General features: G+C 51.8%; 1 protein-coding gene across 5 annotated transcripts; it reads left to right on the plus strand.

Annotated features, from left to right (window-relative positions):
- ZNF554 (zinc finger protein 554) lies at window positions 1–19733 on the plus strand. 5 transcript variants are annotated; one of them, XM_005587478.4, is made up of 5 exons: window positions 1–252; window positions 4853–4925; window positions 10510–10636; window positions 15911–16102; window positions 17283–19733. In XM_005587478.4, the coding sequence occupies exons 1-5, from the start codon at window positions 200–202 to the stop codon at window positions 18452–18454; spliced, it is 1617 nt and encodes a 538-aa protein (XP_005587535.3). In that variant the 5' UTR covers window positions 1–199; the 3' UTR covers window positions 18455–19733. The 5 variants fall into 5 exon arrangements, with proteins under 5 accessions (XP_005587535.3, XP_073881403.1, XP_073881401.1 ...); XM_074025302.1 differs by lacking the exon at window positions 10510–10636; XM_074025300.1 differs by lacking the exon at window positions 4853–4925.
- The last annotated feature ends 5799 nt before the right edge of the window (window positions 19734–25532 follow it).

Here is a 25532-nt window from a genome sequence, read left to right on the forward strand (position 1 = left end):
GAGTTTGCCTCTGCGCTCGTCGGGGGTTGGCGGCGGCGGCTGCGGCGAGTTCCAGAGGGGTGCCTGTTGGGGGCGTCCGCTCCGAGCGCCGAGGTGCCCAGCGGAGGAGGCGTCCCCGGGACACGCAGGGGAGGCCGTCCAGCCTGCACGGAGCGCTCCCGCCTCGGGGGCTCTGCGTGGCGCCTGAGCGCGCGCCCCAATGGTCACCTGCGCCCACCTGGGCCGGCGCGCGCGGTTCCCGGCAGCTCAGCTGTAAGTGCCGCCGCCTCCCGCGCCGCAACCTCCGTGCCGGGCCTGCCGGGGCTCTGGTGGGGCTGGGGCTGGCGGGGCCGGGTGGCCGGGGCATGACCCTGTCGCGTTAGGGTCCCCACGGGAGGGTCGGGGGCCGGCAGCTCGCCCAGGGCCCCAGCGCCCAGGATGGCACGGTCTGTCCTTGCCCTGTGAAGACACCCCTGGATGAGAGACGCATGAGCTCCTGGGGCCCAGCCTGCAAGGAGAGGGAGAAGACGCATTGACTCTACGCTAAAGGCAGAGAGCGGCTGCCACGCTCGCACTTCAGTGAGGCCACGTCTGAGGGTCTCAGCGAGGGGCGGTCCTGCCCTCCAGGGGACACCGGGCGATGTCTGGGGACGTCTGTGGTCGTCACAACTGGGGGGAGTTCGGGGCATGGAGTAGGTGGAGGCCAGGGATGCAGCTCAGCACCCTGCCCAGCTGCCCAGCCCGGAGAATGACCCAGGCCCCAGTGTCCACAGTGCCCTGCGGGAGACCTCACTTATGTGTTAGCATCGCGGTCGTGGTGATAAGATAGCAAGGGTCCTTTTTTTTTTTTTTTTTTTTTTTTTTGAGACGGAATCTGGAGTGCAATGGCACGATCTCGGTCCACTGCAACCTCCGCCTCCCGGTTCAAGCGATTCTCCTGCCTCAGCCACCCGAGTAGCTGGGATTACAGGCATGCGCCACCATGCCCAGCTCATTTTTTCATTTTTAGTAGAGACGGGGTTTCACCATGTTGGCCAGGCTGGTCTCGAACTCCCAACGTCAGGTGATCCCGCCTCTGCCTCCCAAAGTTCTGGGATTACAGGCGTGAGCCACAGTGCCTGGCTTCAAGGGTCCATTCTGTGTATACCCACCACCCCTGTTGAGGAATGAGGAGATAGCTGACCTTTCTGCTGGTCTAGCAACCCCAACCTCCCTGAACTCTCCCTTACCCAAACACGTTGGTTTCTTTTTCTTCTTTATCTTTTTCTTTCTTTTTTTTTTTTTTTTTTTTTTTTGAGACAGAGTCTCGCTCTGTCGCCCAGGCTGGAGTGCAGTGGCGCAATCTCGGCTCACTGCAAGCTCCGCCTCCCGGGTTCATGCCATTCTCCTGCCTCAGCCTCCTGAGTAGCTGGGACTACAGGCGCCCGCCACCGCGCCCGGCTAATTTTTTGTATTTTTAGTAGAAACGGGGTTTCACCGTGGTCTCGATCTCCTGACCTTGTGATCCGCCCGCCTCGGCCTCCCAAAGTGCTGGGATTACAGGCGTGAGCCACCGCGCCCGGCTTTATCTTTTTCTTGAGACGGAGTCTCACCCTGTTGCCCAGGCTGGAGTACAGTTGCATGATCTCGGCTCACTGCACCCTCTGCCTCCCAGTTCAAGTGATTCTCCTGCCTCAGCCTCCCAAGTAGCTGGAATTACAGGCACCCTCCACCACGCCCGGCTAATTTTTATATTTTTAGTAGAGACAGAGTTTCTCCATGTTGGCCAGGCTGGTGTCGAACTCCTGACCTCAGGTGATCCACCCACCTCAGCCTCCCAAAAGTGCTGGGATTACAGGCGTGAGCCACCGTGCCTGGCTGCGTGGATTTCATTTTTGTCTGCAAGGCAGCCTCAAGAGGCCTTTCTTTTGGAGCAAGGATGAGTTTTGGGAGTTGGACATTGGAAGGGATGTTCCTGACCCAGGCGCATAGGTGTGGGTCAATGAGGGCGTTGACAGGGTCATTAACATCAACCATGAGAGAGGAGGGTCCTGTGAGCCACTTGAGGGTGGAAGAAGGAAGACACAGGAGCTGAGGCGTGGGAGGTCCTGTCCCCATTGCCATGAGCTGTAACGTAAAGTTCCAAGAGTGGGCTGGGTGCGGCGGCTCACACCTGTAATCCCAACAATTTGGAGGTCAAGGCAGGCAGATTACAACCCAGGAGTTAGAGACCAACCTGGCCAACATGGTGAAACCCCGTCTCTACTAAAAATACAAAAATTAGCCAGGCGTGGTGGCGGGTGCCTGTAATCCCAGCTACTCGGGAGGCTGAGGCATGAGAATTGTTGGCACCCGGGAGGCGAAAGTTGCAGTGAGCCAATATCGCGCCATTGCACTCCAGCCTGGGTGACGAGCGAAATTCTGTCTCAAAAAAATAAAAATAAAGTCCCAAGAGCCAAGGGAGCCTTGCGCCATGTTGGGGGCAGAGGGAAGCCTGGCAGGTTGTAAATTCCCGACGGCACCTGCAAAGAATCCCCCATGTGAAGCCCCTCAAAGCAAGGAGACTGTGTCTGTGTTTGCCTTTGGTTTTTTTGTTTGTTTGTTTTTTGAGACGGAGTCTCGCTCTGTCGCCCGGGCTGGAGTGCAGTGGCGTGATCTCGGCTCACTGCAAGCTCTGCCTCCCGGGTTCACGCCATTCTCCTGCCTCAGCCTCCCGAGTAGCTGGGACTGCAGGCGCCCGCCACTGCGCCCGGCTAATTTTTTGTATTTTTAGTAGAGACGGGGTTTCACCCTGTTAGCCAGGATGGTCTCGATCTCCTGACCTCATGATCTGCCCGTCTCGGCCTCCCAAAGTGCTGGGATTACAGGCTTGAGCCACCACACCCCGTGCCTTTGGTTCTTATATGAGCCTCCTGGAGCTGCTGTAACAATGCACCACAAACCGGGGGGCACGGGGAGGCTTGAAATTTATTCTCTCACAAGTCTGGAGGCCAGAAGCCCGACATGAAGATGCGGAGGGGCCGTGGTGCTTCTGAAGGCTCTGGCGGGAGGATCATCTCTGTCTCTTCCAGCTTCTGGGGATGCCCTGCCATAGTTGGTGTCCGTTGGCTTGGGACTACATCACTCCTGGTTCTAACTGCATCATCACGTGGCCTTCTTCCCTGTGTCTCTTTCTCTCTCTTTTTTTTTTTTTTTTTTTGAGACAGAGTCTCGGTCTGTCACCAGGCTGGAGTGCATTGGTGTGATCTCAGCTCACCGCAACCTCCACCGCACCAGGTTCAAGCAATTCTGCCTAAGCCTCCCAAGTAGCTGGGATTACAGATGCCCGCCACCACACTCAGCAATTTTTTGTATTTTTAGTAGAGACGGGGTTTCACCACATTGGCCAGGCTGGTCTCGAACTCCTGACCTCATGATCTGCCCGCCTCGGCCTTTCAAAATGCTAGGATTACAGGCATGAGCCACCACGTCCAGGCATCTCTTTCTCTTATAAGGACCCCAGGCCGGGCGCGGTGGCTCAAGCCTGTAATCCCAGCACTTTGGGAGGCCGAGACGGGCGGATCACGAGGTCGGGAGATCGAGACCATCCTGGTTAACACGGTGAAACCCCCTCTCTACTAAAACATACAAAAAACTAGCCGGGCGAGGTGGCGGGCGCCTGTAGTCCCAGCTACTCAGGAGGCTGAGGCAGGAGAATGGCGTGAACCCGGGAGGCGGAGCTTGCAGTGAGCTGAGATCCGGCCACTGCACTCCAGCCTGGGTGACAGCGCGAGACTCCGTCTCAAAAAAAAAAAAAAAAAAAAAAAAAAAAAAAAAAAAGGACCCCAGTCATGCCCCCAGTAGCTGGAAGAGGCAGGAAAAATTTTTCTTGAGAGCTTTTGTTTATTTTTTTTCCTTATCTTTTCTTTTTGAGACAGAGTCTTGCTCTGTTGCCCAGGCTGGAGTGCAGTGGCACAGTCTTGGCTCACTGAACCTCTGTCTCCCAGGTTCAAATAATTCTCATGCCTCAGCCTCCTGAGTAACTGGGATTACAGGGATGCACCACCACACCTGGCTTTTTTTTTTTTTGTATTTTTAGTAGATGAGGTTTCACCATGTTGGCCAGGCTGGTCTTGAACGCCTGGGCTCAAGTGATCCTCCTGCCTCAGCCTCCCAAAGTGCTGGGATTACAGGTATGAGCCACCACAACTGAGCTTTTCCCTAGCGCCTTCAGAGGGAGCGCAGCCCTGCCCACACCTTGATCTCAGACTTCCGGCTTCCAGAACTGGTAAAGGATATCTTCCTGTTATTCCAAGCCCCCCGGGTTACTGGCAGCTTGTGAAAACAGTCTCAGGAAACACATATGGAGTGGGTGCTTCACTTCCTAATGGAGACTGAGTATTTTGTAAACTTGTTTGCTTCCAAGGGCCTCAGGACCTTCATCCATAAAATGGGGCCTTTAAGACTCCTGGCCATGGATGGGTGTGGCGTCTCACACCTTTAATCCCAGAACTTAGGGAGGCCGAGGAAAGTGGATCCCTTGAGCCCAGGAGCTGTAGACCTGGGACAACATAGCAAGGCCCCCGTCTCTACAGAAAATACAAAAAAGTAGCGGGGCATGGTGGTGCCTGTAGTTCCAGCCACAGGCTGAGGTAGCAGGATCGCTTGAGCCCAGGAGGTTGAGGCTGCCCTGCGATGAGCTACGATCGCACCACTGCACTCCAGCCTGGGCAATGGAGGGAGACTCTATCTCTTAAAAAACAAAAACCCTGGCCTCAGTCCTGGGTCCTGGCCTCAGTTTACCTCCTGTGTATGGAGGCCCCTTCAAGCAAATGGAGGTTGTCCAGGCCAAGGGCTCTGGGATCTGGGGACTGGCCTGGGTCTGGTATGCACAGCAGCTTTCTCCTCCCCACAGCTCTGACTGCCCAGGAACCCGCTTTTCCCAAGAGGAGAGAATGGCTGCCGGGTACCTGCCCTGCCGGTCCCAGGTGAGATGTCCTCATTCTCCCAGAAGGCGCCCAGTATATCCAGAGGGAACAATCCCACCAGAAACCCAGTCCTCGATAGAGAAGGAGACCCCTTGCGATGTGAAAGTTCAGGAGAATTCCCCAGGAGCGGTGTGTGGGATGAGGTACTCATGCCGCTCCCAAGTGTGAAGAATGACCCTCAGTGTTGGGACTGAGCACAGCCCCTCCCTAGGAGACAGTCTTTTTTTTTTTTTTTTTTTTTTTTTGAGACGGAGTCTCGCTCTGCCGCCCAGGCTGGAGTGCAGTGGCCGGATCTCAGCTCACTGCAAGCTCCGCCTCCCGGGTTTACGCCATTCTCCTGCCTCAGCCTCCCCAGTAGCTGGGACTACAGGCGCCCGCCACCTCGCCCGGCTAGTTTTTTGTATTTTTTAGTAGAGACGGGGTTTCACCGTGTTAGCCAGGATGGTCTCGATCTCCCGACCTCGTGATCCGCCCGTCTCGGCCTCCCAAAGTGCTGGGATTACAGGCTTGAGCCACCGCGCCCGGCCCTAGGAGACAGTCTTACAGGATCTCTGGGGTGTCCGTTTTTCTGGCTAGAAACCTCTGTGGCCTTGGTGCCTTTGCCCAAGTTCTTGTCCCGCATCCAGGAAGAATGAGGTACGCAGACAAGTAAAGGGCGAAGGAGAGTTCTCCTTACGGTGAGAGCAGCTCAGAGGAGTGGGCAGCTGCCCCCTGTAGGCAGGTCGTCTGGTCGAGTGTTCAGCTCTCAGCTGAGAGGAGGCCCTGGAGAGGGGGGTTCCTCTCTGCAGGCAAGTCATTCGGACGTCTCTGCAGGTCTCTGAAGCTCTCAGCAGAGACGGTAGCTCCTCTCTGCCGGCAGATCATCTCCGCAGCTTTCAGTGGAGAGGGTACGCCTCTCTGCAGCTGGTCGTCCCGTCCCATCCTCTCATCTCTCTGCCTTCTTTGTCTCTGGCCGTCCTCTGCCCTGCTGAGGCTGATCCAGGGCTTTTCTGGACCTCAGAGGGGAGGAAGTGTGTGCTGACTGGTCCGTGGGCGGCCATGGGTGGGACCAAAGAGGCACCAGAGGCCGGGCGCGGTGGCTCAAGCCTGTAATCCCAGCACTTTGGGAGGCCGAGATGGGCGGATCACGAGGTCAGGAGATCGAGACCATCCTGGCGAACACGGTGAAACCCCGTCTCTACTAAAAATACATAAAAAACTAGCCGGGCGAGGTGGCGGGCGCCTGTAGTCCCAGCTACTCGGGAGGCTGAGACAGGAGAATGGCGTGAACCCGGGAGGCGGAGCTTGCAGTGAGCCGAGATCCGGCCACTGCACTCCAGCCTGGGTGACAGAGCGAGACTGTCAAAAAAAAAAAAAGAAAGAAAGAAAGAAAGAAAGAGGCACTATAAGTCCCAAATCTGGTCCGTAGGACTGGCAGCTTGGCCCGGAGTCTTCAGGCCCTCCCTGGCCTGAAGGCGGGGCCTTACTGGGGACCCGCCCCCTTCCGCCCAAGAATTAATCTGCCTCCTGCTGCCATTCATGGCCCCGGGGCTTGGCCCCAACCCCCACTCTGAGAGAGGCCAGGCAGTGGGAGCAGGTACCCCCTGAACCTGCAGGGACTGGGAGGTCCTTCCTGAGACACCTGAGGGTGCAGGCTGCAGAGATGCCTGGGTCCGGCGCCTGGGAGGGCAGCCACGGCTGTACCCGGGAGCTCCTGCCTCACCAACGTGGAAGAGGCAGGGGTCTCACTTGTCTCCAGCTCCTGCCTGCTTCCTGGAGCGGGAGGCCCAGCTCTGCAGCTGCGGGTCTGGCAGCTGCAGCTGCACCCAGGTGGGCAGATCCCGCCTCTTCTCAGGTCCCCCAAGAGCACAGGAAGGCACAGGAGGGCGGGGCTCCCACCAGCTCCATGGGGTGTGCGGCTCCAGTGGTACCTCCCTGCCGCTGCTAACGAGATGGCATCAGCCACTGCCATGAACAGGTGGGATCCAGCACCTTCCCCTGGAGAGCAGACAGTGCTGCCCAGGAAGGCATCCTCCTCTTTACTTGAAAGAATATTTTTGTAATTGCGATAAAACACATGAAATATATGTGAACTTCACCATCTTAACCATTTTGAAGTGCACAGCTCAGTAGCATTAAACACATTCATGCGGTTTTACAACCATCACCACCGTCCTCTCTAGAACTTTCTCCTCTTCCCAAAGTAAAACTCTGTCCCCAATGAGACACTCACTCCCCATCCCCCTTCCCAGCCTCTGGCACCTGCCATCCTACTTTCTGTCTCTCTGAATCTCATGACTCTAGGGACCTCCTAGGAGTGGAACCACACAGCCTTTGTCCTTCTGTGTCTGGCTTCTCTCACTGAGCATGACCTGATTGCCGTTTTGTTTTGTTTTATTTTATTTTATTTATTTATTTTTTGAGAGGGAGTCTCGCTCTGTCGCCCAGGCTGGAGTGCAGTGGTGTCATCTCTGCTCACTGCAAGCTCCGCCTCCTGGGTTCACGCCATTCTCCAGCCTCAGCCTCCCGAGTAGCTGGGACTACAAGCGCCCGCCACCTCGCCCGGCTAGTTTTTTGTATTTTTAGTAGAGATGGGATTTCACCATGTTAGCCAGGATGGTCTCGATCTCCTGACCTCGTGATCTGCCCGCCTCGGTCTCCCAAAGTGCTGGGACTACAGATGTGAGCCACCATGCCTGGCCTGCGGTTTTATTTTTTTGAAACAGGGTCTTGCTCTATTGCCCAGGTTAGAGTGCAGTGGTGCGATCTTGGCTCACTGCAACCTCCACCTCCCAAGCTCAAGCTGTTCTTGTGCCTCAGCCTCCCAAGTAGCTGGGATTACAGGTATGTGCCACCATACCCAGTCAATTTTTGTATTATTAGTAGAGACGGAGTTTCACCATGTTGGCCCAGGCTGGCCGTGAACTCCTGGGTTCAGGTGACCCACCCACCTTGGCCTCCCAAAGTGCTGGGATTACAGGTGTGAGCCACCACTCCCGCCCTCTGCAGTTTTATTTATTTATTCATTTTTGAGATGGAGTTTCGCTCTGTTGCCCAAGCTGAAGTGAGATCCTGCCTCCTGGGTTCAAGTGATTCTCCTGCCTCAGCCTCCCAAGTAGCTGAGATTACAGTACTCGCCACCATGCCCGGCTAATTTTTGTATTTTTAGTAGAGACAGGGTTTCACCATGTTGTCCAGGCTGGTCTTTTTTTTTTTTTTTTTGAGACAGAGTCTCGCTCTGTTGCCCAGGCTGGAGTGCAGTGGTGCGATCTCAGCTCACTGTAAGCTCCGCCTCCCGGGTTTACGCCATTCTCCTGCCTCCGCCTCCCGAGTAGTGGGGACTACAGGCGCCTGCTGCTACCACTCCCGGCTAATTTTTGTATTTTTAGTAAAGACAGGGTTTCACCGTGTTATCCAGGATGGTCTCGATCTCCTGACCTTGTGATCCACCCTCCTTGGCCTCCCAAAGTGCTGGGATTACAGGCGTGAGCCACCACGCGCGGCCCAAGCTGGTCTTGAACTCTTGGCCTCGAAGGCCAAAGTGCTGGGATTACAGGCACATCCTGGAGTGGGATTTTTTAAAGTTTTAAAAATTTTTTTGTAGAAACTGGGAGTCACTATGTTGCCCAGTCTGGTCTCGAACTCCTGGGCTCGAGCAGTCTTCCCAGCTTGGCCTCCCAAAGTTCTGGGATTACCAGTGTGAGCAAAGTCGGATGGGTTTTTTTTTTTTTTCCCCAGGATGCAACTGAAGAGAGAGAGGTGAAGGCATAAGATGGGTGTGGACTGAATCAAGTCCATACAGGGCCCTTAAGGCTGGGGTCAAAAGATCAGGGTGCCTCCTGTATGCATATGGTTCACGTGCTAGAAGTGGTTTTACATCCTTTCTTTTCTTTTTCTTTTTTTTGATGGAGTTTCGCTCATGTTGCCCAGGCTGGAGTGCAGTGGTGCAGTCTCAGCTCACTGCAACCTCCGCCTCCTGGGTTCAAGGATTCTCCTGCATCAGCCTCCTGAGTAGCTAGAATTACAGGCACCGGCCACCACTCTTGACTGATTTTGTATTTTTTTTTTTGAGATGGAGTCTCGCTCTGTCGCCCAGGCTGGAGTGCAGTGGCCGGATCTCAGCTCACTGCAAGCTCTGCCTCTCGGGTTCACGCCATTCTCCTGCCTCAGCCTCCGAGTAGCTGGGGCTACAGGTGCGCACCACCACACCCGGCTAATTTTTTGTATTTTTAGTAGAGATGGGGTTTCACCGTGTTAGCCAGGATGGTCTCAATCTCCTGACCTCGTGATCCGCCCACCTCGGCCTCCCAAAGTGCTGGGATTACAGGCATGAGCCACCGCGCCCAGCCTGATTTTGTATTTTTAGTAGAGATGGGGTTTCTCCGTATTGGTCAGGCTGGTCTCGAACTCCTGACCTCAGTTGATCCACCCGCCTCAGCCTCCCAAAGTGCGGGGATTACAGGCATGAGTCACGGTGCCCAGCCAACTTTTACATCTTTTTTTTTTTTTTTTTTTTTTGAGATGGAGTCTCGCTCTGTCGCCCAGGCTGGAGTGCAGTGGCCGGATCTCAGCTCACTGCAAGCTCTGCCTCTCGGGCTTCCGCCATTCTCCTGCCTCAGCCTCCCGAGTAGCTGGGACTACAGGCACCCGCCACCTCGCTCGCCTAGTTTTTTTTTTGTACTTTTTAGTAGAGACGGGGTTTCACCGTGTTCGACAGGATGGTCTCGATCTCCTGACCTCGTGATCCGCCCGTCTCGGCCTCCCAAAGTGCTGGGATTACAGGCTTGAGCCACCGCGCCCGGCCAACTTTTACATCTTATAGCAGATACCAGCTTAGGTGCCGTTTTATACCATGGATTACCTGGATAGCCATTCAGGCCCTAAACACTCAGCCCCTTCATATGCTGAAACAACAAAGCTTTCACCATATTTCAGTGGGTCAGGGTTGTAGCAGATTCCTCTTCTTACATCGTCCGTGCCTTGTAACGTGTAACTGTGAGTCATGGAAGCAAAGAAAACTAACCTCTAATAATTGTGAGTTTTGAGTAAGGTCCTGTTCCATCCTGCGTGTTGTTGGGTATTGCTTCTAGGTCTTCTGACTATAGCAATAGCAAATGCTGTGACTGATACTAACTAGTTAGTCCTCACGACAACACGCTTTGGATAAAATGCTTCTTTCCATTGAACAGATGAGGAGGCTGTGTCCCGGATAGGTCAGATATATACCTGCAGTCCCGTAACCCGCGAGTGGCATGCCCCTGACATCCATGCATTTTCAGAACCAGCAGGGGGAGATTCTTGCGTGGGAATGTCAGACTCAGAGATCCAGAGGTTAGAATCACCAGTTCAATAAGAAATGGGCAAAGTGTTTCATCCAGACCTGTGTCCTGGTCATCATTGCTGTGTCGATGGTGGGCCTAGGGTCTATATATCCCTCTGATTTGAAGCCAAGGACAAGCACCCACAAGGCAGCTAGTAGACACTGACTTCTGACCTTTGCACCTTGACCTTTCTCAACTTCCCTGGTGCCACCAACCTCACCCCTCCTCCCATGAACGTGGGTGGCGATGGACCCATCTTGAGCAGAACCGCTGTGATATTCTAGGAATTAGTAACCTTTGCGGACGTGTCCGTGGACTTCTCCCAGGAGGAATGGGAGTTGCTGGAGCCTGCTCAGAAGAACCTGTACAGAGAGGTGATGCTGGAGAACTATAGGAACGTGGTCTCCCTGGGTAAGGCAAGCATCATTCATTCCTGTGTTCATTGATTCACATTTATGTTTGTTTGTTTGTTTGTTTGTTTGTTTGTTTGTTTGTTTTGAGAAGGAGTCTCACTCGCCCAGGCTGGAGTGCAGTGACCGGATCTCAGCTCACTGCAAGCTCTGCCTCCTGGGTTCACGCCATTCTCCTGCCTCAGCCTCCCGAGTAGCTGGGACTACAGGCGCCCGCCACCTCGCCCGGCTAGTTTTTTGTATTTTTTTAGTAGAGACGGGGTTTCATCGTGTTAGCCAGGATGGTCTCGATCTCCTGACTTCATGATCCGCCCGTCTCGGCCTCCCAAAGTACTGGGATTACAGGCTTGAGCCACCGCGCCCGGCCCACATTTATCTGGTGTATTAGTCTGTTCTCACACTGCTAATAAAGACATACCCAAGACTGGGTAATTTGTAAAGGAAAGGGGGTTTAATGGATTCAGTTCCACATGGCCGGGGAGGGCTTACAATCATGGTGGAAGGCGAATGAGGAGCAAAGTCACATCTGACATGGCCAGTAGGCAAGAGAGCTTGTGCAGGGAAACTCCCGTTTGTAAAATCGTCAGGTCTTGTGAGACGTATCCATTAGCACGAGAACAGTATGGGGAAAACCACCCCTGCCATGATTCAGTTATCTCCCCCTGGCTCTGCCCCTGACGTGGGGATTTTTTTTTTTTTTGAGACGGAGTCTCGCTCTGTGGCCCGGACTGGAGTGCAGTGGCCGGATCTCAGCTCACTGCAAGCTCCGCCTCCCGGGTTTACGCCATTCTCCTGTCTCAGCCTCCCAAGTAGCTGGGACTACAGGCGCCCGCCACCACGCCCGGCTAGTTTTTTGTATTTTTTAGTGGAGACGGGGTTTCACTGTGTTAGCCAGGATGGTCTCGATCTCCTGACCTCGTGATCCGCCCGTCTCGGCCTCCCCAAGTGCTGGGATTACAGGCTTGAGCCACCGCGCCCGGCCAACGTGGGGATTCTTACAATTCAAGGTGAGATTTGGATGGCGACACAGCCAAACCATCTCATCTAGTGTCTACTGTGTGTCAGGCACCATGCTGGGAATGGGGGATTCATTGGTAAATAAGACAAACGTGGGTCCTGGTTTTGCGGCTTTCGTGGTCTGGTTTCTCTGAGAACAGATGACCTTCCTTGTTCAGTACGTGATAGCTGGAGCTGCAGTGGAATTGCATGTCTCAGCTCAGGCCTAGATAACTTCTCTGATTCCCCCTGGGAACAAAGTCAGAGTGTCTTAGTCGGTTTCACGCTGCTGTAAAGAATACCACGCCCTCGGCTGGGCGTGGTGGCTCACGCCTGTAATCCCAGCACTTAGAGATCACAAGGGTGGATCACTTGAGGTCAGGAGTTCAAGACCAGCCTGGCCAACGTGGTGAAACCCCGTGTCTATTAAAAATAGAAAAAAAATCAGGCGGGCGTGGTGTTGGGCACTAGTAACCCCGGCGACTCAGGAAGCTGAGGCAGGAGACTTGCTTGAACATGGGAGGCAGAGGTTGCAGTGAGCCGAGATCGCACCACCGCACTCCAGCCTGGGCGACAGAGCGAGACTCCGTCTCAAAAAAAAAAAAAAGAAAAAAAAAGAAAAGGAAAAGAGGTTTAATGGAGTCACAGTTCCCCATGGCTTGGGAGGCCTCAGGAAACTTACAATCATGGCAGAAGGGGAAGCAGGCACCTTCTTCAAAAGGCAGCAAGAGAGAGAAGAGAGCAGGGGAAACCTTATAAAACCATCAGATCTCATGAGAGCTCACTATCACGAGAACAGCATGGCGGAACCGACCCCATGATCTCATCACCTCCCATCAGGTACCTCCCTTGACACGTGGAGATTACAATTTGAGATGAGATTTGGGTCGGGAGACAGCCCAGCCATATCACAGAGCATTTGTACTCTTAATTTAAAAAAAAAATGTTTTTACTGTGATAAAAAATACAGACTGGGCATAGTGGTTCACATCTGTAATCCCAGCACTTTGGGAGGCTGAGGTGGTTGGATCACGTGAGGCCAGGAGTTCGAGACCAGCCTGACCAACATGGCAAAACCCCATCTCTACTAAAAACACAAAAATTAACTGGGCATGGTGGTAGGCGCCTGTAATCCCAGCTACTTAGGAGGCCGAGGCATGAGAATCGCTTGAACCCGAGAGGCAGAGGTTGCAGTGAACCAAGATTGTACCACTGGACTCTAGCCTGGGCAACAGAGTGAGACTCTGTCTCAAAAAATATATATACAGCGGTGGCTCATGCCTGTAATCCCAGCTCTCTAGGAGGCCGAGGCAGGTGGATCACCTGAGAGATCAGCTTGACCAACATGGAGAAACCCTGTCTCTATTAAAAATACAAAATTAGCCGGGCGTGATGGCACATGCCTGTAATCCCAGCTACTCAGGAGGCTGAGGCAAGAGAATCGCTTGAACCCAGGAGGTGGAGGTTGCGGTGAGCTGAGATCGTGCCATTGCACTCCAGCCTGGGCAACAGGAGCAAAACTCCCTGTCAAAGAAAAAAAAAAAAAATTATATATACATATATATATGCACAGACATATCTATCTATAGATCTCTATATAAACATAAAGTGTGCTTTTTTCACCCTTTTTAAGTATGCAGTTCAGTGGCATTAAATGCATTCAGCATGTGCTACAGCCAACACAACCGTCCACTTCCAGAACTTTTTTATTCTCAACCAAAACTCTATACCCATAAAATTCTCCCTCCCCAGCCCCTCCTTCAGCCCCTGGTAACCATGAGTCACTCTCCATCTCTGTGGATTTGCCTACCCCAGACTTTTCCTATAAACGGAATCAGATAATATGTGGCCTTTTGGCCGGGCGCGGTGGCTCAAACCTGTCATCCCAGCACCTTGGGAGGCCGAGACGGGCGGATCACGAGGTCAGGAGATCGAGACCATCCTGGCTAACACGGTGAAACCCCATCTCTACTAAAAAATACAAAAAACTAGCCGGGCGAGGTGGCGGGCGCCTGTAGTCCCAGCTACTCGGGAGGCTGAGGCAGGAGAATGGCGTGAACCCGAGAGGCGGAGCTTGCAGTGAGCTGAGATCCGGCCACTGCACTCCAGCCTGGGCGACAGAGCAAGACTCCGTCTCAAAAAAAAAAAAAAAAAAATGTGGCCTTTTGTGTCTGGCTGAGTTCACTGGGTGTGATGTTTTCAGGGTTCATTTATGTTGTAGCCCGTGTCAGTGCTTTATTCATAGATGAAAAAGATGATTCCATTGTGTATATTCAACACGCTTTGTCCGTCCATTCACCAGTTGATGGACCTTGGGTTTCCACCTTTCCACTGTTGTGAATCCTGTTGCTGTGAGGATTGGCAAACAAGTATCTGTCAGTCACTGTTTTCAGTGCTTTGGGTCGATGCTCGGAGTAGAATTGCCGGATCATGTGGTAATTCTATGTTTAGAATTTAACTTTTTGAGGAACTGCCATACTGGCTTTTGTTTTGTTTTGTTTTGAGATAGAATCTCGCTTTGTCACCCAGGCTGGAGTGCAGTGGCACTTTCTCAGCTCACTGCAACCTCTGCCTCTGCAGTTCAAGTGATTCTCATGCCTCAGCTTCCCAAGTGTAGCTGGAATTACAGGTGTGCACCATCACACTTGTTTTTGTATTTTTTTTTTTTTTTTTTTAATGAGACAGAGTTTCGCTCTTGTTGCCCAGGCTGGAGTGCAGTGGTGCAATCTCGGCTCACCACAACCTCTGCCTCCCAGGTTCAGGCGATTCTCCTGCCTCAGCCTCCCCAGTAGCTGAGATTACAGGCATGCACCACCACACCTGGCTACTGTTTTTGTATTTTTATTTTTTTTTTTTTTTATTTTTTTTTTTTTTTGAGACGGAGTCTTGCTCTGTGCCCCAGGCTGGAGTGCAGTGGCGCGATCTCGGCTCACTGCAAGCTCCGCCTCCCAGGTTCACGCCATTCTCCTGCCTCAGCCTCCCGAGTAGCTGGGACTACAGGCGCCCGCCACCTCGCCCGGCTAATTTTTTTCTTGTATTTTTAGTAGAGACGGGGTTTCACCGTGTTAGCCAGGATGGTCTCGATCTCCTGACCTCGTGATCCGCCCTTCTCGGCCTCCCAAAGTGCTGGGATTACAGGCTTGAGCCACCGCGCCCGGCCGTATTTTTAATAGAGATGGATTTTTGCCGTATTGGCCAGGCTGCTGTTGAACTCATGACCTCAAGTGATCCGCCTACCTGCGCTTCCCAAAGTGCTGGGATTACAGACATGAGCCACTGTGCCCAGCCCCATACTGGTTTTTGTATCAGCATGTACATTTTCCATTCCTACCAGCAGTATAAACTGTTCTAATTTCTCCACATCCTTGGCAACACTTTTTTTTTTTTTTTTTTTATGGCCTTCCTAGTATGTGTGAAGTGGTATCTCATTGCGGTTTCGGTATGCATTTCCCTAATGACCAGTGACATTGAGCATCCATTCATGTGTTTATTGACCATTCGTATATCGATTTTGGGGGGAAATGTAAAATCTTTTTTTTTTTTTTTTTTTTTTTTGAGACAGGGTCTCACTCTTGTTGCCCAGCCTGGGGTGCAGTGGTATAATCATAGCTCACTACAGCCTTGACCTCCCCAGGCTCAAGTGATCCTCCCACCTCAGCCTCCCAGGTAGCTGGTACTATAGACTCAGACCACCACACTTGGCTAGTTTTTTGGGTATTTTTTCTTCTCTTTCTTTTTGGTAGGTACAGGGTCTCACCATGTTGCCCAGGCTGGTCTCAAACTCCTGAGCTCAAGTGATCCACCTGCCTCTGGGGCTCCCAGAGTGTTGGGATTACAGATGTGAGCTACCACGCCCAACCAGATCTGTAATATTATTTATTTATTTATTTATTTATTTATTTATTTATTTTAATTTTATTTTTTTGAGACTGAGTCTTGTTGCCCAGGCTGGAGTGCAATGCCACGATCTCAGCTCACCGCAACCTCCGCCTCCTGGGTTCAAGCAGCTGTCCCACCTCAGCCTCCTGAGTAACTGGGGTTACAGTCATGCACCACCACGCCCGGCTAATTTTTGTATTTTTAGTAGAGACGGGGTTTTGCCATGTCGGCCAGGCTGGTCTCAAACTCCTGACCTTGGGTGATCCACCTGCCTTGGCCTCCCAAAGTGCTGGGATGACAGGAGTGAGCCACCGTGCCCGGCCCAGGTCTGTAATTTGTTAATTAGAAAATAAAATCTTTACCTTGTGCTACCTCTCAAGTATACTCTTGTCTCTTTCAGAGGCCTTGAAGAACCAATGTACTGATGCGGGGATTAAGAAGGGTTCACGTTCCCCAGCACAAACCCCACAAGTCACTAGTCTTTCCTCATGGACGAGGTATGTACTTCTTCAACCAGCGGCTTCTTCCCACTTGGAGCAAAGAGAAGCCCTGTGGATGGAGGAGAAAGGGACTCCTCAAGCCTCCTGTGCAGGTGAGAATCAGGCAGATAGAAACCGCTGGGATGGCAGCGGCATCATGGGAAATATTGGTCAGAATTATCTTCACAAGGCCCTGATTCTGTAAGGAGAATGCCAAGATCCCGTTCTCAGACACCTTGAGTTCACTTTCTGGCAGCTTTCTCCTTCTTTTTACTGCTTTGTATGACCTCTCTCTGGGTACAGAGAAAAGAATATCCCATTTTCTTGTTTTATTCATTTATCTTAAGACAGGGTCTCACTCTGTGGCCCAGGTTGGAGTGCAGTGGCATGATCATCTCTCACTGCATCCTCGCCTTCCTGGGCTCAAGTGATTCTCCTGCCTCAGCCTCCTGAGCAGCTGGGACTATAGGCACATGCCATCGCTCCCAGCTATTTTGTTTTTCTCAGAGATGGAGTCTCACTGTGTTTCCCAAGCTGCTCTTGAATTCTTGGCCTCAAGCGATCCTGCTTTCTCAGCCTCCCAGAGTGTGGGGAGTACAGGCATCAGCCACAACTCCTGGCCCCATTTTCTTCTATTCCCCCCCGTTTTTTCTTGAAGCCATTCTGCCTATGTTTCTAGTTGTCTCTTCCCTCTTTGCTTCCTTGATAATTCTTTCTGTCTGCTAGATATATTCTCCCAGCTTTACAGAGTAATTTTTTTTTTGACACACAGTCTCGCTCTTTCACTCTTGTTGCCCAGGCTGGAGTGCAGTGGCGCAATCTCGGCTCACCGCAACCTCCGCCTCCCGGGTTCAAGCGATTCTTCCGCCTCAGCCTCCTGAGTACAGGCATGCGCCACCATGCCTGGCTAATTTTTGTATTTTTAGTAGAGACGGGGTTTCACCGTGTTGGTCAGGCTCGTCTCAAACTCCTGACCTCAGGTGATTCAGCCGCTTCGGCCTCCCAAAGTGCTGGGATTGCAGGCGTAAGCCACCGCACCTGCAGAGTAATTTCTCTCTGCATTGATATTTCTCTGCCTTTTCCCGTCACTGTCGATCTTCTGCTGCTGCATCTCATCCTTAGGGGCCTTCCTTGCCACCCATCTCTCTTTTTCCCATCCTCCCCCCATGTTCAAAGCTGATATTTGAACATCAGTCCACACAGGCCTTGTAGATGTTGGAAGGACTTTTGTCCCACTCGTTTTCAAGCTGTTTCTTCTTCTTAAAAAATTGTTTCCACCTCAATTTATTCCAGATTGCATGACTGTACTAAGAAACCAAGACTCAGCTTACAAGAAGGTGGCTTTGCAGGAGGGACCAGCCAGTGGTTTAAAGATGATAAAGCTTATCAGAGAAGACAGGGGATGGAAGCAATTAGAGGAGAGCCATGAAGACCCCCGGGGACTTTTGAGCCAAAAGGCATCCCTCCACGTAGTGGCCATGCCTCAGGAGAAGGCTGCTGCATGGCATGGATTTGGGGAAAATGGTAATCTGAGCCCAGCCCTTGTTTCATCACAGGGAAGCACTAGAGGGAATCACTTGTGTGGCAGTGAGTTAGATACTACAAGCTTGGCATCCGATTCCATCTTAAACCACCATCAGGTGGGATATGCCGATCGGAGACCCTGTGAAGGTAATGAATGCGGAAATGCCATCAGCCAGAACAGTCACTTTACTCCACACGGGGGGAAAATGTTTGTGTATTTGGAAAACGGGCAGTCATTGAACCACGGTATGGCCCTGACCGTCCACAACAAAATCAACACGGCAGAGAAACCCTTTGAGTGCCAGCAGTGCGGGAAGGTGTTCAACCGGAGGCATTCTTTGAGCGAACATCAAAGAATTCACACGGGAGAGAAACCCTACGAGTGTCAGGAGTGTGGGCGAGCCTTTACGCACAGCTCCACCCTCACGCGCCATCTGAGGACTCACACTGGAGAGAAGCCCTACGCGTGCGGCGCGTGCGGGAAAGCCTTCAACAGGATCTCATCTCTGACTCAGCATCAGAGGATTCACACCGGGGAAAAGCCCTATAAATGTGAAGACTGCGGGAAATCCTTCTGCCAGAGTTCCTACCTGATCTTGCACAGGAGGACGCACACCGGAGAGAAGCCCTACGAATGCAGCGAATGTGGAAAGGCCTTTAGCGACCGCTCCTCCCTCAACCAGCACGAGCGGACTCACACGGGCGAGAACCCCTATGAATGTAAGCAGTGTGGGAGAGCTTTCAGCCAGAGGTCTTCCCTGGTGAGGCACGAGAGAACTCACACTGGAGAGAAACCCTACAGGTGTCAGGAATGCGGAAAAGCCTTCAGCCAGAGCTCGTCCCTTGTCACACATCAGAAAACTCACAGCAGCCAGAAAATCTACAAAATCATTGACTGTGGGAAAGCGTTCTACCAGAACAGACATCTTATTGGATGTTAGCGATTGCATGCTGCTTTGTGAACCCCTTTTTAGTACTCTGACACATACCTGTGGTTATACTTTGCCCTGGTGGGATGGATAATTTGAAAAGCAGTGGGGGCCGGGCGCGGTGGCTCAAGCCTGTAATCCCAGCACTTTGGGAGGCCGAGACGGGCGGATCACGAGGTCAGGAGATTGAGACCATCCTGGCTAACACGGTGAAACCCCGTCTCTACTAAAAAATCCAAAAAACTAGCCGGGCGAGGTGGCGGGCGCCTGTAGTCCCAGCTACTCGGGAGGCTGAGGCAGGAGAATGGCGTGAACCCGGGAGGCGGAGCTTGCAGTGAACTGAGATCCGGCCACTGCACTCCAGCCTGGGCGACAGAGTGAGACTCCGTCTCAAAAAAAAAACAAAAAAGAAAAGCAGTGGGTTTATGTCACCTTCTCACCTTCTTGGAAGAAAGCTCTGAGAATGGGCCTTTTTGTGTTTTGTTGTTGCGTTTTTGAGATGGGATCTGCCACCCAGGCTGGAGTGCAGTGGCGTGGTCATACCTCACCGTAGCTTCAACTTCCTAGGCTCAAGTAATCCTCCCACCCCAGCCTTCCAGGTCGCTGGGACTACAGGCGTGCAACACCATGCCCAACAAATTTTTAAATTTATTATGGAATTGGGGTCTTGCTACATTACCAAGACTGGTCTTTAATTCCCGGGGTCAAGCACTCCTCCTGTCTTGGCCTCCCAAAGTGCTGGGATTAGAAGCATGAGCCACTGTACCCAGGCTGACGGGGCCTTTTAATAGGAGGAGTTGTCATTGCAATATGCCAGTGAGCTCCAGACTTTCGGAAAAGATTGGTGGATGGGAGTGCTATCGTGGATGGGATCTTGCCAAGACCCATCACATGTTTAGTTGCTTAAACAAAAGGTATTCTGTTTCGTTTTTTTTTTTTGAGACGGAGCGTCGCCCTTGTTGCCCAGGCTGGGGTGCAATGGCGCAATCTTGGCTCACCACAACCTCTGCCTCCCGGGCTGAAGCAATTCTGCTGCCTCAGCCTCCCAAATAGCTGTGATTACAGGCATAGACCACCACGCCCAGCTAATTTTGTACTTTTAGTAGTGATGGGGTTTCTCCATGTTCACCAGGCTGGTCTCGAACTCCCGACCTCAGGTGATCTGCCCAGCTCGGCCTCCCAAAGTGCTGGGATTACAGGCGTGAGCCGCCGCGCCTGGCCAGGATAGTCTGTTTCTTAATTACTTCTGTGTCTTTCCTCTTTATTAAATTGTCCATTGATTTTATTTCAATATTCTTTTCTTGGTTTATTTGAGACGGGTTTTCACTCTGTTGCTGAGGCTGAAGTGCTGTGGTGTGATCATAGCTCCCTGCAGCCAGCTTTCATCTCCTGGACTCAAGCAGTCCTCACACTTCAGCCTCTCAAGTAGCTGGAACTACAGATGCGCACCACGACCACACCCAGCTAAATTTTTTTTTGGTATTTCGTGTAGCAGTGGGCTTTCACCAGGTGGCCCAGGCTGATCTCGAACTCCTGAGCTCAAGAAGTGCGCCCACCTTGGCCTCCCAAAGTGCTGGGATTACGGGTGTGAGCCACCACGCTGGGATTACAGGTGTGAGCCACCATGCTGGGATTACGGGTGTGAGCCACCACGCTGGGATTGCGGGTGTGAGCCACAGTGCTCGTGTTTATTTCAGCATTCTGTTTCAGTGTTTACATTGGTCACTTAGCTAGATCCGTCTATCTTGTGCGCTACTGTGCTGATGCAGAGTATATGCTGACAGAAAGTGCTTTGGATGTGAAGTTTAAAAGATATAAGGGGCCGGGCGCGGTGGCTCAAGCCTGTAATCCCAGCACTTTGGGAGGCTGAGACGGGTGGATCACGAGGTCAGGAGATCGAGACCATCCTGGCTAACACGGTGAAACCCCGTCTCTACTAAAAAAAAAATACAAAAAAAAATTAGCCGGGCGAGGTGGCGGGTGCCTGTAGTCCCAGCTACTCGGGAGGCTGAGGCAGGAGAATGGCGTGAACCCGGGAGGCGGAGCTTGCAGTGAGCCGAGATCCGGCCACTGCACTCCAGCCTGGACGACAGAGCGAGACTCCGTCTCAAAAAAAAAAAAAAAAGATATAAGGGGTTCAAAATAGTACTAATCATTTGATCCATACGCAAAAGGACAAAGGCTGGACAGAGATGTGAAGAATCATTTACGTGATTATTGGGGTGTTCTGATTATGTGTGATTTTGCATCTTTTTTTTTTTTTGAGACACTTTCACTGTTGTTGCCCAGGCTGGAGTACAATGGCGTGATCTCAGCTCACCGCAACCTCTGTCTCCCGGGTTCAAGCAATTCTTCTACCTCAGCCTCCCAAGTAGCTGGGATTACAGGCGTGCACCACCACGTCCGGCTAAATTTTTGTATTTTAGTAGAGACAGGGTTTCTCCTGTTGGTCAGGCTGGTCTGAGAACTCCCGACCTCAGGTGATCTGCCTGCCTCGGCCTCCCAAAGTGCTGAGATTACAGGCGTGAGCCACCACTCCCTTCTAGTGATTTTATCTTTGGCCATTTCATTTTCTATTGCTATAATCATTTTGATAATGAATAAAAACCAAATAGCACCCAAAATTGTTAAGGATACGGAACCTCATTGATGAGTCAGGGTAGACTGTGGATAGCTACGTAGTAGGGACACAGTATAGTAGACTTTGGTACATAGAGGGCGGAATGACCTTTGGTGGCCTGGGAAAAGTCCCACTTGTGACTTATCCCTAGCAAAATCAAGACCAAGAGTGCCGATGTGCATTATGGTCATGAACATGTATTGGATGCTTACTGTATACCAAGCACCAGCCAAGTACTTCCACGTGATTTTCATTTAGCCCTCATGACCCCATGAGATAATCACTATTCACATTCCATTTTACAGAAGACAAAATTTGCTCCAGGTCACACAATTAGAAAGTAGTGGAATTGGCTGGGCAGGATTGCTCACGCCTGTAATCCCAGCACTTTGGGAGGCTGAGGCGGGTGGATCACTTGAGATCAAGAGTTGGAGACCAGCCTGACCAACATGGTGAAACCCCATCTCTACCAAAAAGTACAAAAATTAGGGAGGCCAAGATGGGTGGATCACCTGAGGTCAGGAGTTTGAGACCAGCCTGACCAACATGGAGAAACCCCGTCACTACTAAAAAATACAAAGTTAGCCGGGCGTGGTGGCCCATGCCTGTAATCCCAGCTACTTGGGAGGCTGAGGCAGGAGAATCGCTTGAACCTGGGAGGCGGAGGTTGCTGTGAGCCGAGATAGCACCATTGCACTGCAGGTCTGGGCAACAAGAGCAAAACTCTGTTTCAAAAAAAAAAAAAAAAAATTAGCTGGGCGTGGTGGTGCATGCCTCTAGGCCCAGCTATTCAGGAGGCTGTGGCATGAGAATAGCTTGAACCCAGGAGGTGGAGGTTGCCGTGAACCGAGATGGCGCCATTGCGCTCCAGCTTGGGTGATGGTGAGACTTTATCGCAAAGAGAAAAAAAAAAAGTGGTGGCCTCTGGATTTGGCCTTGAGCACCCTGTACAAAGCCAGCTCCTCATTTGCCAGGCCACCAAGCAGGGGAACTGTTCTCCACATTTTCTCTTGGTAAACTGGCTGTAGTGGCTCACAGCTGTAATCCCAGTATTTTGGGAGCCTGAGGTGGGAGGATCACTTGAGCCCAGGTGTTCAAAACCAGCCCGGGCAACATAGACCCTGTCTATGTATAAAATACAAACATTAGCCAGGCATGGTGGCTTACGCCTGTGATCCCAGCTACTCTGGGGGCTGAGGTGGGAGGACTGCTTGAGCCCAGGAGGCCAAGGCTGCAGTGAGCTGTGAGTGCACCACTGCACTGCAGCCTGACGGATAGAGCAAGACCCTGTCTCAAAACAAGTGTACAAATTTCCTCTTTGGAGTCATCTAACTTTCCTGTGAATCTTCCCTTTTTCCTTGAGCTAATGAGGGAGGTTGCCCGTCAGATCTCCTTTCACCCAAATGGAACATGTTGCTTTTCCTTAGAGATCCTTGATCCACGGTTAGTCTAGACCCTGTTGGGTTGATGAGTAAGTTTCTTTAGGGGCTCTGAACAACTTTGAACTGGATGCAAAGCGTGTGCTGGTGCATTGATGTGTATTTTGGGGAAAGCATCTGTAGCTTTCAGCATATTCTTTTTTTTTTTTGAGACGGAATCTCGCTCTGTCGCCCCGGCTGGAGTGCAGTGGCGCAGTCTCGGCTCACTGCAAGCTCCGCCTCCCGGGTTCACGCCATTCTCCTGCCTCAGCCTCCCGAGTAGCTGGGACTACAGGCACCCGCCACCACGCCTGGCTAATTTTTTAAATATTTTTAGTAGAGACGGGGTTTCAAGGTGTTAGCCAGGATGGTCTCGATCTCCTGACCTTGTGATCTGCCCGCCTCGGCCTCCCAAAGTGCTGGGATGACAGGTGTGAGCTGCCACGCTTGACTCGGCATATTCTTGAGTTGACTTAGAGGTCTCCTGACTACACTGTTTTCAGTCTTGCTGTCTCCCTCCCGCATGAGATGGAGTCTCACTACCTTGCCCAGGCTGGAGTGCAGTGGCGAGATTCCAGCTCACTGCAACCTCTGCCTCCAGGTTCAAGCAATTCTCCTGCCTCAGCCTCCCGAGTAGCTGGGATTACAGGCATGCGCCACCATGCCCAGCTAATTTTTTTTGTATTTTTTTTTTTTTTTTTTTTTTTTTGAGACGGAGTCTCGCTGTGTCTCCCAGGCTGGAGTGCAGTGGCGCGATCTCGGCTCACTGCAAGCTCCGCCCCCTTGGTTCACGCCATTCTCCCGCCTCAGCCTCCCAAGTAGCTGGGACTACAGGCGCCCGCTACCACGCCCGGCTAATTTTTTGTATTTTTAGTAGAGACGGGGTTTCACCGTGTTAGCCAGGATAGTCTCGATCTCCTGACCTCGTGATCCACCTGCCTCAGCCTCCCAAAGTGCTGGGATTACAGGCTTGAGCCACCGCGCCCGGCCTTTTTTTTGTATTTTTGTTAAGAGACAGGGTTTCACCATGTTGGCCAGGATGGTCTCGAAGGGTCTGGAACTCCTGACCTCAGGTGATCCACCTGCTTCCGCCTCCCAAAGTGCTGGGATTAGAGCCACCACGCTGGGGCACACTATTTTTAACTGGAAGCTGCTTTCCTGTGTCAATCCTCTAAACATTAATTTTTATAAAATGTTTAAAACTTTTCTAGGAAAGATAAAAATGAATTTTTAAAATTCTGTTTCTAAATGAAATGTCAGTATCACTGTTTGAACAACCACTTAAGCTATGGAGTTTTCCGAAATGAGCAGCCATTAACTGTGTTTGATTTTCAGCCTCCATCTATTAAGTGTATTCAGTGTTTTCAGGTCTATCACAATTTTTTTTTTCCTTTTTTTTAAAAAACATTTAAGGCTGGGCATGGTAGCTCACATCTGTAATCCAAGCACTTTGCAAGTCCGAGGCAGGCGGATCACATGAGGTCGGGAGTTTGAGACCAGCCTGACCAACATGGAGCAACCCCATCTTTGCTAAAAATACAAAATTAGCTGAGCGTGATGGCGCGTGCCTGTAATCCCAGCTACTCGGGAGGCTGAGGCAGAAGACTCGCTTGAACCTGGGAGGCAGGCATTGCGGTGAGCTGAGATTGCGCCACTGCAGTCCAGCCTGGGCAACAAGAGCGAAACTGCATCTCAAAAAAAAGAAAAAAGAAATTAGCCGGGCGTGGCGGGGCGGGCCTGTAGTCCCACCTACTCGGGAGGCTGAGGCATGAGAATCACTTGAACCCTGGAGGTAGAGTTTGCAGTGAGCTTGGATCCTGCCATTGCACTCTAGCCTGGGTAACAGAGCAAGACTCTGTCTCAAAAACCCAAAAATTTTAAAAAAGCCACTTCCCTCCTAAGGTTCAATCAAATTCATTTAAACTTTTGCGTGTTTTTTTATATCAGTTAAAATAAGGATTCAATATCCTTAGAAATAGTCTTTTCTGTTTTAAATATAACATCTAAAAAATTGTAGTAAAATGCAAATAACAAAAATTTACAATCTTCATTTTTAAGTCTAAAGTTCAGTGGTGTTAAGATACATTCCTATTGTGCAATATCATATACTTTTTTTTTTTTTTTTTTGAGACGGAGTCTTGCTCTGTCCCCCAGGCTGGAGTGCAGTGGCATGATCTCGTCTCACTGCAACCTCCGCCTCCCCAGGTTCAAGCGACTTTCTTGCCTCAGCTTCCCTAGCTGGGATTACAGGTGCGTGCCACCACGCCCGGCTAATTTTTGTATTTTTCGAAGAGACGGGGTTTTGCCATGTTAGCCAGGCTGGTCTCGAACTCCTGACCTCAGGTGATCCGCCTGCCTCTGCCTTCCAAAGTGCTGGGATTACAGGTGTGAGCCACCGCGCCCGGCCAGCCTTTTAATCTTCCAAATTGGGGATGCACTTAAATGATCTGAAAAAATTTTCCTTACAGTTTAAAATATGAACTTGAGAGTTTTTTTTGTTTTGTTTTGTTTTGTTTTAAATATAGAGTCTCACTCTGTCGCCCAGGCTAGAGTGCAGTGGGGCGATCTCGGCTCACTGCAACTTCTGCCTCTCGGGTTCAAGCAATCCTCCTGCCCCAGCTTCCCCAGTAGCTGGGATTACAGGCGCCCGGCACCACACCGGGCTGATTTTTGTATTTTCAGTAGAGACCGGGTTTCACTATGTTGGCCACGATGGTCTCGAACTCCTGACTTCAGATGATCCGCCCACCACGGTCTCCCAAACTGCTGGGATTACAGGCGTGAGGGACTGCGCCCGGCTACACTTGAGGGTTTTAATAAACATCTTCTGGTTGATTTGAGCAAAGTTCCTGCCCCCGCCAGGCTTCGGATTCGGCCTCCCCCAGGCCGGGTCTCCGGATCCTCAGCGCCTCCGGGAGAGGCCTCCACGGCGGCCGCGCCCACGCGGGACAGCGCGATGACGTCACGCATGCGGACCCCGCCCCCACGTAGGCCTCAGCCCTACAGACCCCGCGCCAAGCCCCCGCTCGCCCTGCGAGGCCCAGGCCGGCCG

The sequence above is a fragment of the Macaca fascicularis genome, chromosome 19 (assembly GCF_037993035.2).
Source record: "Macaca fascicularis isolate 582-1 chromosome 19, T2T-MFA8v1.1".
Lineage (NCBI taxonomy): Eukaryota > Metazoa > Chordata > Mammalia > Primates > Cercopithecidae > Macaca > Macaca fascicularis.

What these genes read in the sequence shown, in the direction of transcription:
- ZNF554 (XM_074025301.1), top strand. Translation starts at nt 4,931, where the DNA reads ATGTCCTCATTCTCCCAGAAGGCGCCCAGTATATCCAGAGGGAACAAT. An exon ending in GGAGCGGTGTGTGGGATGAG is followed by an intron (nt 5,069 to 10,509) that starts GTACTCATGCCG and finishes GTGATATTCTAG; the next exon opens with GAATTAGTAACCTTTGCGGA. An exon ending in TAGGAACGTGGTCTCCCTGG is followed by an intron (nt 10,637 to 15,910) that starts GTAAGGCAAGCA and finishes TGTCTCTTTCAG; the next exon opens with AGGCCTTGAAGAACCAATGT.